The following is a 21,638-nucleotide window of genomic DNA, read 5'->3' as shown; positions in this document are numbered from 1 at the left end:
CAAGGGCAGAGCCTCTTGCGAATTGAATCCTAGATGATGAAGAGATGTTTGCCCTTGTTGAGAGCGTGGCTCCTTCCCAAACATAGAGTTTAGCCAAGAAGGAGGAGGTAATCGATGATTATGCTTTGGCCATGCTCAGGTGCCATATGTGCTTTTTCTGCATAGGTGTCCTTGGGTTCTCATCCAGTGGCATTTCCGTCATGACTTTTGTTTCTTGGTATTCCTGTCACTTCCTCCATAATGGTTCTTTGTGGGGTTGGTGGTCTTGTGGTGACTTGGATATCAAACGCTTCTAGACCTTGACCTGTGTCATTCTGCATCCACTTGTCACTTTGTGAGAGTATATGCTCACTTGCGTTAATTACATCAAACCAATGCAATCCTTTTAAGACATAATTTTTCAGAATGCTATGATGCCTATCTCATTACTTGTTAAGATTGCATACATTAACGGTAGGTGAAAGAAGTGTGTACAAGTGGGGATCTTGCCCCTTTCCTCATCAAGAACAAAAAGTTATGGCATGATGACTTGTCAAGCTTCTTGTACATCATAGTGGCTTAGTCGATAGGTACTAGGCGGGGTGAGTTCGGTTGGCTAGGCGACTGGGCCGATGCTAGTGCGGGGCTCCCATGAGGTTGGGCAGGAAACATGTCTGCCGAGGCATGAATGGTGTAGTCTCGAGTCGCGACCGTTTTCAAAATGTCTTTAAACAGTTCATTAAATTCTTCCCTATTCCGGGCCGCCTTTTCTGCCCTTGAGCATCTGGTGCCCGAGCATATGTTGGGGGTTTGTGCCACTGGTGTTGCCACATTGTGTACGCCTCCTTGAGCATCCGCTCCCCTGGCCCACCGATTCTTCGGCCTTCGTCCGGGGCAGTGTCGCTTGGGACCGTGTTTCTTGGCGTACCTTTTAAGAGTGGGCACGTAGTGCACCGGTGGAGGGGTGTGTGCTGCATGTTCCCATCAGCTGCGAAGAGCGTTCTTGCAAGCTAGCTGTCCTTGGTTCTCCATGTTTTCCTTGCGGGGTCCTGTAAGATGCGAATCAAGGATTAGGATTTGTTACATGATAAGACCATTCATATGTAAGGGATTATAGTGCGGGCTATCAAGCACATATGACAAGAAGGGGAGGGGTGGGGAATGCAGAGCTTGTTGTAGAGGGATGGTTCTTGTGATGTATATTTAGCCTCCTACCATTAGCAGATATTGGCTTATGCTAAGTTGTGTGGACTGGTTGTCATGGAGTGGGATAGGGCACATTCTCGAAAGGATAGACCAAAAAGGAAAGAAGGTGTATAGAAAGGGACTACACCCTATCTACACCATCAGAGTTGTTGGTCAAGGCTTCCTATGGCGGTAATGTGGGTTGCATGCCCTTCACTTGGAGGTGGGGATGGTCACATGGCTTTTAAATGCGTGATGAAAGGAGGACTTGAGGAGCTTAGTTTGTCAGACCCAACTCTTCTCCCTGTGCTTGACTATCATTGCTTGTGCGTATTGACATTGTTTATACACGATGACACAAAAATCATTGTTTATCTATATACATATTTATGAATCCATGTCACTTCACGAGGATAAGAACCAAGTGTAGAACTCAGGGTTGTACTAGAGCGTGGCACACGCATCCAGCACTCGTGGCAGCTTACTTAGTACCGATAGATATTTTGCCACATCGAGCAGCATGGACCCTTGTCCAAGTCTACTGGCAATATGTAACTCCTCCTTAGTGAGAACCTTATCAACCAAAGAATTTTCTTGGCTAAGTTCAGCCAAGTCCGTACCCCAAATGGCAGTCAGCACTCGAAGGGAAGTTGGTGCCACATAGGTTGGGTCCCTTTGGGATCGCCATTTGGCCAATCGCTCCTCAGAGACTATCATGATTTGAGCCCCCAGTTCGGCCATTGCAACGCGGCGTTTGCACCAACGCTACTCAAATTGACTCTGGTCTGCTGACAATCGCTTTAGTTTCTCTATGTCTACAAGATTCGGTCGGCAGAGCACTTCATTGAACATGACAGTTAAGCGCAGTTCGTCAGCCTCCTCGTCAGAGATGAGTCGCATGTGTTCATGCAGGAGCCTGTCATAGTGCTCGTTAAGATGTTCTTGCTCTTCCCAGGATAGAGAAAAGGGCAAGTAATCTCCAAGCTGCTCCTTGGGGATGTGCCCACGTCCGCAAGGATGTAAACTCGTGTGAACACCTTGAGCTTAGCATCCAACTTAGCGAAGCATTCTGCGATACTCCTATGTTCAAAGAGGGCTTGCTCGGTTGCCATCTCATGCAAGGTTCTAGGAGTTTGCCTGGGTTTTAGTGTAGCCGGGAGCTCAGGCCTAGATGAGCAAGCTTGGTCAATGCTAGGATTGCTCATGCTCTTGGGGTTTCCATGTTTCTCTAGAGGCTTTGTTATTGCGCTATGGTTCTCCTTGGATGTGACTGGTGTGAGTTTGTCACCTTGTTGCGACAGTGTTGTATCCACTCTTGATTTGTCATTGCGAGTTCTATTGTCAGTGGATAGTGCCATGGGACTGGCACTCGTCTAGGAGGAGGGTAATGTTAACCCCGACACGAAGAAGGCAAAATGAAGTGGAAAAAAGGTAGCCCGACTGAAGAAAGAAGAGGAAAAAAGACCAAAAGCGCAAGGGCAACCTCAAAAGTCCAAGGCAAATATCGAAGGGGAAAGACGCATTTTAAAATGGAAAAGGCGCACCCTGAAATCTTATAAAAGAGCGCCGGGCTCTCGCCCATGCAATTTGTAAATGTAGACAGGCGGTGGAAAGGAATCTAGGAAGATAGAAGGACAATGGGAAAAAGGGCCTAGGCTACGCCCGGCCATGTAAAAAGGGGAAAAGGAGATGACCGCCCAAAAGGGATTTAGGGTTTTGTATATAACATTCTTGTGTTTGGCCAAATGTAGCTCTCCTCTTCTTCTTCTTCTTCTTCTTCTTATTCTTGCTTGCTTGAGCTTGTGCTTGAGAGAGGGAGTGTGAGAGTGGGAGGGAGTGAGTGTGTGAGGGTGAGGGACCGAGGAGGAGAAGCTCTCCATCTTCTCCTCTCTTCTTCTCTTCTCTTCTCTTCTCTTCTCTTCTCTTCTCTTGCTCGCGGACATGGAGCTTGGAGTGTGGAGCTTGAGGATGGAGCTCGCTTGAAGCTTGCACTTGGATCATGGAGCTACCGGAGTGCGCGGGAGAGGAGGTAACTCGAACGGCATCAAGGTAAGCTCACTACACCCATAAGGTAGGCATTGCGCGTCGGTTATGTGAGAGGTAGCCATTAGTGCTCGACTTGGAACGCTTGAAACAATAAGCGGTCTGAGGGTCTCGGCGGTTGAGTGAAAGCTCCCACATATCTTTAGTTTTCAAAATTTTGAAAGAAAATCAATTATATGCTAACCTTGATAAGAGTGAATTTTTCCAAACTCAGATTGAGTACTTAGGTCACATTGTTTCTTTTGATGGTATTCACATTGATCCTGAAAAGATAGAGGCAATTTTGAATTGGCCAATCCCTAAAAATGTGCATGAGTTACGTTCTTTCTTAGGCCTTGCTAGCTTTTATAGAAAATTTGTGAGAAATTTTTCATTACTTGCATTGCCTTTTACGAATTTGTTAAAGAAAGGTATTGTGTATCGTTGGTCTGACAACCAGCAAAAGTCTTTTGATTTGTTAAAACAAGCTTTAACACTTGCACCTATCTTGCAATTACCTGATTTTAGTCGACCGTTCTTCCTAGTAGTCACTGATGCTAGCAGATCAAGAATAGGAGCTGTCCTCATGCAAGATTCACAGCCCATAGCCTATTCTAGTTGCAAACTTAAACCTTCTGAGTTGAAGTATTCCACCTATGATAAAGAATTGTTAGCTATAATTCAAGCCTTACATGAATGAAAACACTATTAATGGGATCTAAATTTATGATTCAAACTGACCAGCAAAGTTTTAAACATCTCCTTAGTTAGCCACAAATTTCTGACCACCATATTAAATGTAATGCTTTCATCCAAAGTTTTCATCCACTTATCTAGGAAGAGAAAATGTTGTTGCTGATGCATTGAGTAGAAGACTAAGTATCCATAATATTTCCATTCTATCTTTTGATTCCCTTACTCCTATGAAAGATACCTATGACCACGACCCCAATTTTCAAGCTGATTGGAACAAATTAGTTGCTAATAACTAGATTCTAATTGATTCTTTGTCTTATTCTAATGGATTTATGTTTTATCAGAAAAGATTGTGTGCCATTGTTCAATTTAGATCATTTGTGTTGCACGAAATTCATTGTTCTCCATACCAAGGTGATAGAGGTATTATTTCCACTTTAAGAACATTGGTTGAAGATTTTTACTGGCTGCAAATGGAATCTGATGTTTCTAACTTTGTTTCTGAGTGTTCAATTTGCCAAAGAGTCAAGCGACACCATGGTAAGCAATATGGTTTGTTATTGCCTTTACCAAATCGTGACTGTCCATGGGAACATATTTCAATGGATTTTATAACCGGTTTGCCTAATACACACGCTAATCATAATATGATTTAGACTATAGTAGATCAATTTAGCAAACAAGCATACTTTCTACCATGCAAAAAAACATTAACTGCATCTCAAGCTGCACAATTGTCTTTGAAGAATATGTTTTCACTAATCATGGTTTGCCAAAAGTTATTATTTCTGATCATAATTCTAGATTTTGTAATAATTTTTGGACTACTTTGTTTGCTAATTTGGGTACTAAGATTGATTTCTCATCTGCGTTCCATCCTGAAATCAATGGGCAAACAGAAGCTACTAATAGTACAATTCTAGATCTTTTGTGTGCATACACAATTTCAAAACCACAAACATGGGACACACATTTGCATCTACTTCAATTTGCATACAATAATACATCACACACAGCTACTCATAAAGCACCTTTTGAAATAATTTATGGACATAGATTGCCTACACCTGTTACATCATTGTCAAACAAAGTTAAAGCTGCTGATGATATTGCCAATATGCACGCTACTATTTTTACTGAAGTCAAAGACATGATTGTGAAACCCCAGTAATCATACACTAAACAAGCTAACAAGAAAATAAAAGCTATGAGTTTCAAAATTGATGATTATGTTTGGTTACGCATTGAAAAGAGAAGATTACAAAGTGTTAAGAAACATCTTGTTGTTAAGATAGCACCTAGATTTTATGGACCTTTCAAGATCATTCACAATTTCAATGACAATGCATTTAAATTAGAATTACCCCAACATGGGAAAATCCACAATACTTTTCATATTAGTTTGTTAGGAACTTTTAGAGGCCAATTACCTGTGCATCTTGTCTATGAAAACCCTCCTTTGTTAGAAGAAGAAATTGAAATCCTTGAACCTAAAACTATTCTAGATACTGACTTTATGGCCACTAGAACTAGCCGTAGATATTCTAGGTATTTGGTTGAGTTTAAAAATCATCCTGTTGAAGAGGCCCAATGGATGCACATTTGCGACCTAAGTGCTTATCCCTCTCACACTGTTGGCTCCACATTGAGCTAATAGCAATTGAAGACAATTGCTATCCCACCCCAAGGGTATGATGCCAAGAGACATATTTCACGCTGGGTTCCGTGAGGTTAGATTCTGCCGGGGCTTGTACATAAGATGGATTCCTTGTGTGAGAAGCTGATGGGGATGCCTATCCTTTTCGGGTGTCAGATTAATTAATGTGCATGTGGGTGATTCCATAGCGGGTGATTTCGTAAAATATATATTAAATCAATAGACATTTACGATTTTAGAGTGTGCACTCAAATTAAATTAAGGTTAGGACAGAGTTCCAAACCTATTTAATTATTTTGTTTGCTGAAGACTACTAGGTATTCTTTTGTTGGGTTTTATTTTATTATTTTCTAACAATTGTGAACGCTTCAATTGTTGCATAGAGCAGGCGGTGGTGGCGTTGGGTAGCACCGAGCAATTGCATAAATCCAAATGCCTAGAAGAGTTACTATATTTTGATGCGTGCATGCCTTATCACTAAAGGTGTGGTGCCAATATTTATTTAAGTGCTCTTGACAAGACATTTATTATCTTATATGCACACAGACGCTCGGTTAAAAATTTCATTATTTGATATTTGTATTTGGGCACAGCCGACTTTTGGATGCCCAAACGTCTTACTTTATATTTGGGTAAACGCAAACACAAAAGCAAAAGTATGTTATTTGTAAAGTGAGCTATTTTTTAGCTTGAAGATAAATAAATCTATAAATACATGCCTTGTAAAGCACTCACACAAGGCATGGGGAGGAGATTGCACCCAATTTGTCTTTTTGTCTTATGTCGTGCAAATTTGCTTTTGCTTAGTACTTGAAATTATGAAGGTTTGTAGAGTTCTTTGTTCTTGGGGATCTTCCCACATTTACTACACACGCGTACATCATCTGATCTGCGCACCATGCCTGACAAAAAATATATAGATAGAAATCCTCCCAATATTAGGCTTGTCTTAGTACATGCAAGACTTAGAAAAAGACAAGGGATTGAGTCTTTCAAACAACTAGTACTATGGAAATTGTTGTGAAAATAAGATGATTTTATATTTACTTTTTGAGGATTTTCTTTATCCATTTGCCACAAGATAGTGACTTTTATGCACGGGCCTGCATGTGACATTAGTTGCATTATGATTGATAGATTGGTGGCAATGAATCAATGTGTTTTATGTTGTGGTGGACATATTATTATAAGAGTTAGATGAATTAATATTAGAGCATATCATAACACACAAGCTTTACTTATTTTAGGGCATTTCATTAGCGCATGATTATTATATTTTATTGGCACTTTTCAGCGCATGGTTATTGTATGTACACATGTGCAAGTTATTTTCTTGTGGTTGTAACTTCTTGTAAGAAAGCCCAAAAAAGCCTAAAATATTATATTTATTATAAAGGTCCTAAGATAGAACTTGTTAGATATGCTCAATGCTCCACCCTCATAAAGTGCCACCAATGATCCATGGTGCTCTAAGTTGTAAGGCCCCCATTATGAGGAGAAGCCATGTGTGAGCATGGACATTGAATGGGTCCTAACTTGTATGTTAGATGAGATCTACGTGATTGGATGGCAAAAAGGTGACCTTTATGGATCTAGCCTTTGGGTTGGATAGAGTAGTTATGCTGGTAGCAACTCGAGGCACAATGCATTGAGTTGCGGGATGTGGGAGTTATCAGGGGCCCCTATTGTGGGGTTTGAGGGCCACAAAAAGTGGCCCTTGGATTGGGGGGGTCTCAAGGGGGTCAATTGCCCCCTAATGGGGGTTTGGACAACACCCCCAGCCCAAGGATAAAGGGAATATTCCTTGGCCAACTAAAGAAGGTTCGTAGTATGGTTGGACTTGTCGACTAGACTATCTTCTTGGGCTATGAAAGGAAGACCTCTCTAGAGCCATCATCAATCTATCTTTCACCTAGTCATAGTTCTTCTACCCTAAGTTTTTTGCCTATCATGTGTTTGGATCACCATCTAAGCTTCATATGGAAGCACACATGTGGATAGAGCCATCTTTGTATTAGTTTGTTTGAAATTAAAGCAGTCTCTATTCTTCTCATATTTGCTATGTGTTCTCTACTTCTTCTCAGATTTTGTCAGTTGTACTGTGTAATTTCTATAGAACTGTAGTTTGATTTTTCTTAACAAAAGCATGTTGTGTAAGGAGAAGAAAAGCAATAGCCCAAAATGGATGCCCTTCAATGTTTTCAAAGTACAAAAGCCAAAAAAATATATTAATAAACACATGCATGGGGCTCACCTATGCATGGGGAGAGATTCTACCCAATCTTGTGTCATGTATGCTTTTTCTATTTCATTTCTCCCTTGCAATTTGCGTTCTCTTCAATTTTGAATTAGTCTTAACTATTGTATGATGCAGGACTTTAATAGTTAGAGGTTTTACTTTTGGTGCATAGATCGGATGCCGTATGCGCGCGTAGTGAGCGTCAGAAGGTCCCCAAGAACAAAAGAACTCTACTTTTTACACAAAAACCAATGAAGAAAGCTTGCACGACATGAACAAGAGACCAATTGGGTGCAATCTCCCCCCATGCCTTGTGTGAGCACTCCACAAAGCATGTATTTTATATATTATTCATCTTCAAGCTCAAGAAATAGCCCAATTTACAAAATAGCACGCTTTAGCTTTTGTGTTTGCTTTTGTGCCACTAAAGAATTAAAGCTATTGGGCGCCCAAGAAGTCAGGCGGTTCCCAAATACAATGTCCAATACAAATATTTAAATTGTGCGCCCATGCACATACAAAAATAATAAATAAATATCAAGTGTTTTAATAAATAAGTGCGACAAAATATAGGTGCCATGCCTAAGATATGCGCCCATAAAAAATTGATGATAATTTGAATACATGCTATCCTCCAATTCTTTCCAATGCCACCACTGCTCGCTCTACACATCAACTGAAGCATTCACAATTGTTAGGAAAATAATATAATTAAACCGACAAAAGTGAATACCTAGCAGTCTTCAACTACTAAAATAATTTGGTTAGAAATCAATCCTAACCTTAATTTATTACGAGTGCGTACTCTAAACTCATAAGTGTTTATTAATTTAAATATGTCTTTTATGGAATCACCCACTTACACATTAAATTAACAAGACGCCCGAAAAGGATAGGCGTCCCCATTGACTTTTCGCACAAGGAATCCACCTTGTGTATGAGCCCCAGTAATAATCAAATTTTACGGAATCCACCGCAAAACCTCACGAAATCCACTGTGGAATATGCCTCCTAGCATCATATCCCGGGGATGGGATAGCAATTGTCCTTAATTGCTATTAGCTCAATGTGGAGCTAACAGAGTGGGGAAAGCACTTAGATCTCTAGCGTGCATCCATTGGGCTTCTTCAACATGATGATTTTTAAACTTGACCAAATATCTAGAATATATACGGCCAGTTCTAGTGGTCATAAAGTCAGTATCTATAATAGTTTTAGGTTCAAGGATTTCACTTTCATCATCTAGCAAAGGTGGGTTTTCATAGATAAGGTGTACAGGTAGTTGGCCTCTAAAAGGTCGTAATAAACAGATATGATGTGGATTTTCCAATGTTGTGGTAATTCTAGTTTAAATGCATTGTCATTGATTTTGTGTATGATCTTGAATGGTCCATAAAATCTAGGTGCTAATTTGACAACATGGTGTTTATCTACACTTTGTAATCTTCGTTTTTCAATTTATAACCAAACATAATCATCAACTTTAAAACTCGTAGCCTGTCTTTTCTTGTTTGCTTGTTTTGTGTATGATTGCTGGGCTTTGGCAATCATATCTTTAACTTCATAAAAAATAGTAACATGTATGTTAGCAATATCATCAGGAATTTGAATTTTGTTTGATAATGATGTAACAAGTGTAGGCAATCAATATCCATAAATAACTTCAAATGGTACTTTCTTTGTAGCTATATGTGGTGTGTTATTATATGCAAATTGAAGTAAATGTAGATATGTATCCCATGTGTATGGTTTTGAAATAGTGTAAGCACGCAAAAGATCTAAAATAGTACTGTTAGTAGCTTTTGTTTGACCATTTATTTCAGGATGAAATGCAGATGAAAAATCAATCTTTGTTTCTAAGTTAGCAAACAAAGTAATCCAAAAATTATTGCAAAATCTAGAATCACGATAAGAAATAATGACTTTTGGTAAACCATGATTAGTGAAAACAGTTTTCAAAAACAATTGAGCAGATTGAGATGCAGTTAAAGTTTTCTTGCATGGAATAAAATATGCTTGTTTGCTAAACATGTCTACAACAGTCCAAATCATATCATGGTTAGCTTTAGTGTTAGGTAGACCAGTGATAAAATCCATTGAAATCTATTCCCACGGTCGTGATGGAATGGATAATGGCATTAGTAAACCATATTGTTTACCATGGTGTCTTTTAACTCGTTGACAAATTAAGCATTCAGATACAAAGTTAGATACATCAGTGTCCATATGTGGCCAATAAAAATCTTCAATCAATGTACGCAAAGTAGATATAATTCCTCTATGACCTTGATATGGAGGACAATGAATTTCATGCAAAACAAATGATCGAAATGGAACTGTCACACATAATCTTTTTTCATAAAACATAAATCCATTAGTATAAGACAATGAATAAATAGGAATCAAATTATTTGCAACTAGATTATTCCAATCGGCTTGAAAAGTAGGATCCTGATGATAAGTATCTTTCATAGGAATAAGGGAATCAAATGATATCACAGAAATATTTTGAATTGTTGGTCTTCTACTCAAAGCATCAACAACAACATTCTCTTTTCCAGGTTGATATTGTATAATGGGATGAAAACTTTGAATAAAAGCGGCCCATTTAATGTGTCGGTCAAATATTTGTGGTTGACTAAGAAGATGTCTAATGCTTTGTTGGTCAATTTTGATCATGAATTCAAATCCCATTAAATAATGTTTCCATTGACGTAAGGCTTGTACTACGGCTAATAATTCCTTGTTATAGGTAGAATATTTTAAGTTCAAATGGTTTGAGTTTACAGCTAGAGTAGGCTATGGGATGAGAATCTTGCATAATGAGTGCTCCTATTCCGGATCCACTTGCATCAATAACTACTAAGAAGAATGGTCTATTGAAGTCAAGTAATTGTAATACAGGAGCATGAGTTAAAGCATGTTTCAATAAATCAAAGGACTTCTGTTGATTGTCAGACCAGTTATACACAATACCCTTCTTTAAAAGTTTTGTCAAAGGTAATGCAAGTAATGAGAAATTCCTTACAAATTTTCTGTAAAAGCTAGCAAGACCTAGAAAAGAACGTAATTCATGCACATTTTTGGGTATGGGCCAATTTAAAATTGCTTCTATCTTTTTAGGGTCGACTTTAATATCTTCTGATGAAATAATATGTCCTAGATATTCAATTTCTGTTTGGAAGAATTCACTCTTTTCGGGGTTAGCATATAATTGATTGTCTTTCAACAACTTAAAAACTAAAAACAAATGTTCATAATGCTCATTCTCATTTTTACTGAAAACTAATATGTCATCAAAGAAAACAATGACACAATACTGATGTTTCAAAAATATGCAATTCATCATACGGCTGAATGTGGCTGGTGCATTAGTTAAACCGAAAGGCATAACCAGAAATCCATAATGTCCAAATTGTGTTCTAAATGCAGTTTTGAATATATCAAATTTGTCCAATCTTACTTGATAATATCCAGGTTTAAGATCAATCTTACTAAATATGGCAGATCCTTGTAGCTTATCCATAAGATCATCTACCCTAGGAATTGGGTATCTATTCTTAACAGTAATTTTATTTAGGGTACGATAATCAATGCACATGCGATAGGTATTAATTTTTTCTTTTTCACTAATAAGATAGGTGCAGCAAATGGAGAACTACTAGGTCTAATTAATCCTCTGTTAAGCAATTCTTCTATTTGGTTTTGAATTTCTTTCTGTTCAATTTGGCTATGTCTATATGGTGCTTTACATGGTGGTTGTGTTCTAGGAATTAAATCTATCTTATGATCTTCAAGTCATTCAGGTGGTAATCCAGGTGGTAAATTAGCAGCAAAACAATCTTGGAATTGGGCAAGAAATTGTGTATGCCTAGGATGCATCTGTTTTTCTTTAGCTTGAATTTCATTCACCCATATTAAATAGGATTTGCTACTTTTACGTAATGCACAGTTAGCCTGAGTATGTGTAAGCAGTGGAAAATTATTGAAAGCGTGCATACCATGCAGTGTGATTTGTTTTCCTTGAAAATAAATTTTAATTGAATGCTAGAATAATCTATATCAGGATTGTATTGATGACACCAAGGCATTCCTAAGATAATGTCACTAGACTGCAAAGGTACCTCTTGTGTTCCATTATATCTCGCACCTAAGAATGCAGCCTTGATGTGATAATGTGTAGAAACAGTTTGTAAATTCAATTCTTTGACTAATTTTGCGATAATATGTAGAAATAGTTTGTAAATTCAATTCTTTGACTAATTATGTACCTCTTGTGTTCCATTATATATTATACCTAAGAATGCAGCCTTGATGCGATAATGTGTAGAAATAGTTTGTAAATTCAATTCTTTGACTAATTTTGCAGAAATAAAGTCATGTGTGCTCCCATTATCATGTAAAATAATCTTTTCTTTACCATGCACAGAACATTTCATTGTTAACAAAGAATGGGGAGTTGGTATACCTGGCAAAGTATCTGAAGTAGTGCCAATGTCGTCCTCCTCTTCTGTAAAGTCCGGCATTTCCTCACGTTCTTCATCTTCTATTGCTCCCAAATAATTGATATGGATGGATGGCTTTTTGGATTGACAATTGGTTGCTAGATGTCTAGGTTGATGGCATTTGTAACAAACTATGGGTTTTGCTTTGGATGCATTATTGGTAATGGCAGGAAGTTTAGGAAAATGGGGATTTGACTGTGGGGATGGCTTAGGGTTTGGATTTGTGTTTGATGGCAAGGCAGGTGGTCGTGTCCAAGATTTATGGAATGAAGATGGAAGAAAACGACTTTGATTGAATCTTCAAAAATTTGAATTGAATTGTTTGGAACCAAAGTTACCATTAGTTGGGAATTGTTGTGGTCGCTTGTCTCGTCTGCGAATTTTGTCTTCAGTGTCATGGGCCAAGGAAATTGCATCTTCAAGGGTTGTTGGCTTGAACATATTGACTTCCGCATAGAAATGTCCAAGTAGGCCAGACATAAACTTGCGTTTATGAGTTACATCAAGTACATCTTCGAGCATACGTAGTTGTAGTAGAGCATTCCAGAAACGTTCAGTGTATTATGAAATATGTTCGCGATCCTTTTGTTGTAGAAGATCCCATTGCTTGATGGCTTTTTCGTGGAATTGAGGAGGAAGGAAATTCTACAAAAAATTCTTTTGGAAAGTCTCCCATGTAGTGGGACAATCAACACTTTTGTGAACCACAGTCCACCATAAGGACGCTCGGTCAACTAAATGGTTAATGACACATTTAATTTTGTCTTTCTCAGCATATATTTCTTCATGGAAATAATCATCAAATTGACCGATAAAAGCAAGTACAGTCTTTCCATTGCGTGATCCATTGAAAGTACACAATTTGAAGATTATTTTACTTATCTTTGTTTCTTTGCAGATGGATTGGGCTTCAAGTGTTGCATCGATGGTACGTCGTATAAGATCTTCAGGTTGTGATCCATCTTGGTCGGTGGTAGATCATTGGAGATTGGCCAATTGAGCTTGCAAAGCTTGTCATGCTCTTCATTCCTCTTGAAGCTGCATCATAATCAAATCCAACTTTTGCTCCATTGTTGGTTTAGGTAGATCACCTTCAGCCCCATAAGATCGTCCATGTTTTGATCGGTCATCCTGCAAAATTCCAAAAGGCCTCACACACTTGAAACATTATTAGCGGGATGAGTGTAGCTCAACGGCGGGTTTACAAGGCTTGTATATATATTGTTTGGGTTTTGTAGTATTTCTCCTTTACGATTGCGAAATTCAATGTCACAACCATCTTCGAAGAAAATAATTGTGCGTATAGACTGCGTATAGTCTGCGTCTTGATAATTAATTGTTGTAATCTACTTCTATCAGTTCACAGGTGTGAACAGGGGCTTCCAGAGTGTAGTAGACTGATTCGTGTGCTTCTAAGTATGAACAGCCGCTATGGTAATCGTTGAAGATGACTTTTGTGACTTTAATGACTTGAGGAATTAAGAGAGCTTGGAGTTTAAAGCTTTAGTGACTTAGCTTGATTTTCATGGACCTCAGGACGTTTTCGGCGGAATCGACGGCAGCCAGTACATACTCCCGCCGCAGGCGGAATAAAACGACTAGTGAAGCTTTTGTTATAAGCTTCTTTTTGAAGCTTATAAGCTTATTACTTAAGCTTGAAAGCTATGGCTGAAATTCTTATCTATAATAAACGACTTGATGAAGAAGCTTTACCGCCAGTCCTTTGCCTATCGAGAGAGGTCCTTCGCAATCAAAGGATACAGAAGGGGGTTCTTAACTGCCAGGAACACGCTGGTATCGACCGTTCGCCACGAGACTGATTGTAGAGCTCGATCGTTCTAGGAGCTCCGCCTTCATGTGAGATGGTAAGCGATTGGAAGCTCTCGATCTCAGCTTCGCTCTGATACCATTGGTGCACAGATCGGATGCCGTATGCACTTGTAGTGAGCATCAGAAGGTCCCCAAGAACAAAAAACTCTACTTTTTACACAAAAAACAATTAAGAAAGCTTGCACAACATGAACAAGAGACCAATTGGGTGCAATCTCCCCCCATGCCTTGTGTGAGCACTCCACAAAGCATGTATTTTATATATTATTCATCTTCAAGCTCAAAAAATAGCCCAATTTACAAAATAGCACGCTTTAGCTTTTGTGTTTGCTTTTGTGCCACTAAAGAATTAAAGCTATTGGGCGCCCAAGAAGTCAAGCGGTTCCCAAATACAATGTCCAATACAAATATTTAAATTGTGCGCCCATGCACATACAAAAATAATAAATAAATATCAAGTGTTTTAATAAATAAGCATGACAAAATATAGGCGCCATGCCTAAGATATGCGCCCATAAAAAATTGATGATAATTTGAATACATGCTATCCTCCAATTCTTCCCAATGCCACCGCTGCTCGCTCTACACATCAACTGAAGCATTCACAATTGTTAGGAAAATAATATAATTAAACCGACAAAAGTGAATACCTAGCAGTCTTCAGCTACTAAAATAATTTGGTTGGAAATCAATCCTAACCTTAATTTATTACGAGTGCGTACTCTAAACTCATAAATGTTTATTAATTTAAATATGTCTTTTACGGAATCACTCGCTATGGAATCACCCACTTACACATTAAATTAACAAGACGCCCGAAAAGGATAGGCGTCCCCATCGACTTTTCGCACAATGAATCCACCTTGTGTATGAGCCCCGATAATAATAAAATTTTACAGAATCCACCGCAAAACCTCACGGAATCCACCGTGGAATACCTCCTGGCATCAACTTTACACACCATATGAGATGCAAGACTAAAGCTTACTTTTGGAGGCATGAGGAAGGAGGTGTTTTGGAAAAAAGCAGAATATAAAGTGAACTACAATTAAAGTATGCCAATCATATTAGGTAAACTAGATAAAGACGACCAAGCAAAAATGACTAATGTCTTGGCCTAATATGACTCACTTTTGTATCTTGGGATATTAGACATAGGACACATACATGTTAATTCAACCTACATAGGCCCATGTAATCAAGTTGAAGGGTGTATAGCCAAGATTACTTGATTCTTGCTCCGGATTATGCATGAATCTAGTGCTCCCAAAAATGAAGATGCTAGACCAACTCTCACAAGCTCATTAAATGTGGTAGCTTTGTATGTAGAAATTTCTCTCATTTCATGTGAGTATGCTTATTTAAATCATCAACTCCCTTGTAAATGTGAGCTAGACTATAAGATCCATGTAGCTCTTAACTTGTGTGTGGATACATAATAAGGGGGCTAATGAAGTGATGGCCCCTTATATGATTCCATTGCTCCCCTATCAAAGAGTAGTAGAACGACAATAAAGAGACATAAATTTGATGATGTTATTGGAGGAAAGGAAATAGCCTTCAACCTCCTTCAACTAAGTGGCTTGTCATTCTATGGGTGCTTATCTACAACATTTCAATTAGTGAGTTTTCCTGCATCGCAAGAGGGTGCTCATATTTAATCCTTATATATGGAGTAGATCGGGGGCCCGAACTTTTTTTCTATCCTTGTTGCATTTGGGAGAACATCCATGGAGTGAGAAAAGTTAGAAAGGAACTGGTATACACTTCTACAAAGGGGCATGATAGTAAGAGATTTATCAAGTATGTTCTTGAACCTATCCATGTATGTTGAAGGCATATCAAACTCAAAAAATTTGAATAAATACATATTTGGACTTGATCCAAAATTGTCTTCAAAGGTTGGTGCAATGCAACCTGCCATTGTACATGATGCAATTCAACTTGTTGAGAGGTACAACCCAAAAGTATCAAAGGAATGCAATTAATTTTCAACCAAGAATAGTGGGTAACTCTCAAATAAATCACTTGACAAGACCATGTTAGTATCTTAGCCAACAAAGGGAAGGATTTAGACACGAATAAAGGTCTCCAAACACCTATAGTAGGTCCCTATATTTCCTCCGTCCATAGTAAGTGAATGAATTTATTTAAATCTAATACCATCTTCTCATTTCTAAGAGTTAGGCCACATGCATGTAAATTCTAACTGCACAAGTCCATGGAGTAGAGGTTACAATATGTGTGATCGACACACTTTAACTACTACAACCTACATGTTAGCACTTATAGAGTCAATGGAGTACCCTCCAAAAATGAGGGTACTCCATGAACTTACTAGAGTTCACAAGAGTTGTCAATGGGAGATTGGTCCATAAGATCGTCTCTCTCCTTTTCACATTCTCTCTCATCCTTTTGGTGCTCTCTCTCTTCCTTTTTGTATTCTCTCTCCACAACCTAGACTTATGTATGGTTGTGCAGACACAGAAATCTTCACAACACACTTGGAAGTCCATTTATACTTCGGTGTGGCGCGGCTCTATAATGGGAGACGACTTACCACTTACATTGTTTTTATATACTCAGGTGTAGCGCGACTCTATAGTACGATCTGCAAGAGCAATTCCTTTAGCCAGGCCCTCCGATTAAATCACCTTGGAAGTTCTGACAATGTGAGAATGGCATGCAGGGACCGGGACCTCTCATGGAAGGAGTACTTCAGGAACCCTTCGCAATTCTGGAACAATCGGAACTGCAAGGTAAAATCACTACGTCCAATCAAAACATCTATGATACAAATTCCATTCCATGCAATTTATACCCATCTTTTGCATCATCTAGAGGGGCCTCAAGTCCCCCGGCTTCAGGCACAAGCAGACATGGCAGGCTCTGTGGATCGATGGGTGGAGCAGTCCGCCTTGGGTTCAAGAGCAGTTGAGAAGAGGAAGCCCACTGAAAGTGACCGATGGAGAGTCCTGTGCTGTATGGCAGGCCGACCACAACTCTCGTATGGTCTTGGAGGTCATAAAGGCTTGTGGCAGACAGAAGGACTTGTGCCGCGGCAGCAGGATGCATGCAGATATTCTCAAGACGGGGTTACTCAAAAAGGACATTTATGTTGGCACTGCCCTGCTCCGTATGTATGCTCAGTGTGGTGCCCTCGCAAATGCGCAAGAAGTGTTCGATGAGCTTCCAGTCCGGGATGTAGTTGCTTGGTCTGCGCTAATCACTGGGTACGCTGAGCATGGATGTGGTGATGAAGCTCTGAAATGCTTTGGGCACATGCGAGATGAGGGTGTCTCCCCAGATGCAGTCACCTTTATTTGCACTTTGAAAGCTTGTGGCAGCATTGGAGCAATTGAGCAAGGCAAAGAGATACATGCTGAGGTCTGTAGGCTGGGCCTAATTGATATTGTGGTAGGCAATGCATTGGTGAGCATGTATGCTAAGTGTGGTGACCTCATAAAAGCACAGAAGGTATTTGACGAGCTTCCAGCACCAAATGTAGTCTCTTGGAATGCCCTAATTGCTGGGTATGCTGAGCACGGACATGGTGATGAAGCTCTGAAATGGTTTGGGTGCATGCAAGATAAGGGTCTCTCCCCAGATGCAGTCACCTTTATGAGCATTTTGAAAGCTTGCGGCAGCATAGGAGCAATTGAGAAGGGTGAAGAGGTACATGCTGAGGTCCACAGGCTGGGGATAATGGAAAATCATCATATTGTGCTAGGGACTGCATTGGTGAGCATGTATGCTAAGTGTGGTGCCCTTGTAAAAGCACAAGAAGTGTTTGACAAGCTTCCAGCACCGAATGTGGTCTCTTGGAATGCCCTAATTGCGGGATATGCCGAGAATGGGCATGGTGATGAAGCTTTAAAATGTTTTGAGTGCATGCAAGATGAGGGCCTCTTCCCAGATGCTGTCACCTTTACAAGCATTTTAAAAGCGTGCAGCAGCATAGGAGCAATAGGGAAGGGCAAAGAGATACATGCTGAGATATGCCGGCTGGGGCTAATGAAAGATCATAATATTGTGCTAGGTAATGCATTGGTGAGCATGTATGCAAAGTGTGGTGCTCTCACAAAAGCTCAAGAAGTTTTCAACAAACTTCCATCACCGAATGTAGTCTCTTGGTCTGCCCTAATCACTGGATATGCTGAGCATGGACATGGTGATGAAGCTTTGAAATGCTTTAGATGCATGCGAGATGAGGGCCTCTCTCCAAATGCAGTGACCTTTATTTGCATTTTGAAAGCTTGCGGCAGCATAGGAGCCACCAAGAAGGGTGAAGAGATGCATGCTGAGATCTGCAGGTTGGGGCTAATGGAAAAGCACAATGTTGTGCTAGGCAATGCATTGGTGAGCATGTATGCTAAGTGTGGTGCTCTCACAAAAGCGCAAGAAGTGTTTGACGAGCTTCCAATGCGGGATCTAGTCTCGTGGACTGCACTAATGGTTGGACATGTTGAGCTTGGTAGCACTGAAAAGGTCATTGGCTCATTTCAGAAAATGTTAGCAGAGCATGTAGAGCCAGATGGTGTCACGTTCCTTGTATTGCTTACTGCTTGCAGTCATGCAGGGCTGGTGGAGGAGGGGCTATTGTACTTTGATACTATGAGCACTGTGTATTGTATCATCCCAACTGTAGAACACCACATTTGCATGGTTGATCTTCTCAGCCGGGCAGGGCAATTTGACAAGGCAATAAGGATAATCCTAAAGCAACCAAATTTAGAAGTATGGATGGCTCTGTTGAGTGCTTGTACGGAATGGGTAAATGTGGAGCTTGGGAGATGGGCCTTTGAACATGCAGTACAACTGGATGAAAAGTGTGCTGCAGCCTATGTCTGTATGAGTAATTTATATACAACTGGTGGCTTACAGGAGGAAGTGGACAATGTCCAATATTTGAGAAAGAGAAATGGAGCTCGGAAGTCTCATAGGTAGAAATGTGCATTCATTTACTGCTGAGGATAAGAGCCACCCCCAAATTCAACATATCTATGCAAAGTTTAAACACGTTGGTCAAGAATTGTTGGCAGAAGTCTAGTGTCATTTCAGAGCTCTCTCTGCTCAAATGTGGTTGGTAGACTATAGAGACAACCAAAGTGGCTCAGATGAGTGTGTGGATGGCACAGTTTAGAACTCGTTATCCAACGATTCTGTGTTTCTGCCTTTCTCCAGTTCTGTTTAGGAAATGAGCAGTTATGAGGAATGTACATTGCATGTGTTCTTATCAATATTCCTGAGGGTATTCCTATAGGTGTTATGAAGGACGTGCATGGCTGCCATTTTCCTACTGCAGTTATTTCGAGAGGGAAAAGTGCAAAATTCAGGTTGAAGTTGGAAACGCATCCACATCTTTGAGGATGGAAAGCACATTTGTGAGGAATAATGGTGATTTTGGTGCCGTTTCAGAGATTTTTCTGTGCTTCAATGTGGTCGCTAGACTCCGAAGACGAGCAAAGTGGCTCAGATGAGTATGTGGATGGCATGATTGACTCTATCCAGTGTTTCTGCATTTCCGCCTTTCTGCAGTTCTGTTGCATAGGAAATGAGTAGTTTCAATCAACTTCCATTGCATGTGCTCTTACCAATACACCTGAAGATACACCTTTATGTGCTACCAAGAGCATCCATGTTTGTGGTGGCTGCTCTTTTTCTAATTTGCCTTTTTTGAGATGGAGAAATGCAAAATTCAGGTCAAAGCTTAGAAAAAGTGGTTCACTGATGAGGATCAGGTTGTATTATGAGTGATTCCAGGAATTGATAGCATTCGTGAGGATGGAAAAGACATCCTTTGACCTTTTTTTTTCGGTTGATTGATCTGTCTTTAACTGACAGGTTGCGATAATATTAACCTGTGAATAGATAATCATAATATATTTCAGGTAGAAGAATTTGCTCATGAGGTTTGAAAGCCCATGCTTCTTCAAGGACATGCTGTGAGATTTTGCAGTTATCTTTTCAAACATTCATTATCCCTTCTTCAAGAACAGAAGCTTGGATGCAAAGCTTTTGTTGGTGGAGTGTGCATGAGGAGGTAGATGTAATGCACTTGAGCACTGCCCACATACGCATACTTGGAGCTGAGCAGTCGATTGGGGGGGGGGGGGAGGCAGGCGAATGATGAAGCAAGAGAGCCATAGAATTGCATGAGGGATTGGTGATTGCATGAGCAGAAGATCTGCAGGAGCTGCTGTGTGCAGGTCAGCAGCAACATACCACATAAATATTGTGGATGTTGGGTTGGATATGCAATAATGCTTCAGGATGTACACGTGATTAGTGACAAACACAGGGACTTGACCAAAGTTGTGGACAGAAAAGGTTTGTCGGTTGAATGATTTCCCAAGGGAATAAGGGGGGTTTGTCTCACAGTCAGGCCAGCTTCGAGGAATAGAAGTGAAGGGTGCGAGGCCATGCTTGGGCTTTTGAACCCGATCCGTGTACAAATCTACATCAACTAGTGTAATAAGGATGAGGATGGATCTCTTTGGTTTTCTCATCTTTTGTAGGGTTGTCAAAAAGTCCACAAAAGGTGAAAGAGCAGCCATAGATGGTAAATCATATGTGCCCACAATCTGAGAGGGGCAAGGGGACGATACAAGTTCGAGGCCAAACAATGGAAAACGAGCAATGCATGTGATTTGATGATGTGACCAAGCCTATCATGCAATAACATCATGAATTACAAGATTATTAACCAAGATCCGATCATGCAACATCTTGATTACAGGATTGTTTGTGGGCTTTGTTTAAGGTTTTCTTTCTTTTGGCTCAATTGGCTTTGTGTAGCTGTGATGTGTCAACATTGCGTTAATAGACACACCATGTTGCCTTTCTTGGTGAGCTTGCCATGCTATATGTGCGTCATTGGCATTGTGGAGGTGCGTGCCATTAATTGGGCAACGTAGTGACTATAGTATCATTCTCATCTAGAAACTTAGGTGTTTGAGCACTCTAATATAGATGTCTCCATCAACCTTGAGATAGATGCTTGAATGAAACCTTTTATGTAATTTATGTAAGATGCATAAAAGGAACCAACCTTTGTTTTTAGCTTGAAGAACACAATGAACAGGCCAAACTTTTAACTTCTAGTGTGAACTTCAAATAAGGTCCATGCAAGTTTATATTGTTACACCGCCCATGGGCCTGATATATAAGCATACTCTAGTAGCATGTGTTCTAAGAGAAAACACGATATGCTTAAAAAGTGAGCCTGGTGTTTTGGTTCTTTGTCCATGCATATACTTCTCTTGTCATTGCGTGATTGCACATCATCTATGAGCATAAATATGTATATGTAGCCTTTTAGCAATTGTTGAGTTTTGCTTATATATTCTTTAGCCTATATGAGTTGTACTTGAAACGATATTTTTGATCTTTAGCCTTATCCACATATGCTAACTATTATTTTCATGTGCATTTTGATGGTCATGTGGACAAGAGGACCTTTAGATGATATGATATGTGTGAGTCACCACTCAACTATGAGTAATTGGACTCTCCGATGCCATTT

General features: G+C 39.7%; 1 protein-coding gene across 2 annotated transcripts; it reads left to right on the top strand.

Moving 5' to 3' along the window:
• The first annotated feature begins 16,575 nt into the window (after positions 1-16,575).
• Positions 16,576-21,186, top strand: LOC148025621 (pentatricopeptide repeat-containing protein At1g15510, chloroplastic-like). Of its 2 annotated transcripts, XM_087692835.1 has the most exons (3): positions 16,576-16,699; positions 16,803-16,872; positions 16,955-21,185. In XM_087692835.1, exon 3 carries the CDS (start codon positions 17,123-17,125, stop codon positions 19,058-19,060), a length of 1,938 nt encoding a protein of 645 aa, XP_087548961.1. In that variant the 5' UTR covers positions 16,576-16,699; positions 16,803-16,872; positions 16,955-17,122; the 3' UTR covers positions 19,061-21,185. The 2 variants fall into 2 exon arrangements, with proteins under 2 accessions (XP_087548961.1, XP_087548960.1); XM_087692834.1 differs by lacking the exon at positions 16,576-16,699 and having other exon boundaries at positions 16,709-16,872; positions 16,955-21,186.
• Positions 21,187-21,638: the final 452 nt, after the last annotated feature.

This window comes from Lygodium microphyllum, chromosome 14 (genome assembly GCF_053477565.2).
Source record: "Lygodium microphyllum isolate KBCC chromosome 14, Lygodium_microphyllum_v1.1.10, whole genome shotgun sequence".
In the NCBI taxonomy this organism is placed as follows: domain Eukaryota; kingdom Viridiplantae; phylum Streptophyta; class Polypodiopsida; order Schizaeales; family Lygodiaceae; genus Lygodium; species Lygodium microphyllum.
The sequence above is the reverse complement of the archived record's forward strand: the minus strand, read 5'-3'. Positions and strand labels throughout refer to the sequence as shown.

Bases quoted from the DNA above. Each gene is read 5' to 3' on its own strand.
- LOC148025621 (XM_087692834.1), top strand. From the start codon at position 16,792: ATGGCATGCAGGGACCGGGACCTCTCATGGAAGGAGTACTTCAGGAAC. The intron at 16,873-16,954 runs GTAAAATCACTA...TGCATCATCTAG, and splicing joins GGAACAATCGGAACTGCAAG to AGGGGCCTCAAGTCCCCCGG.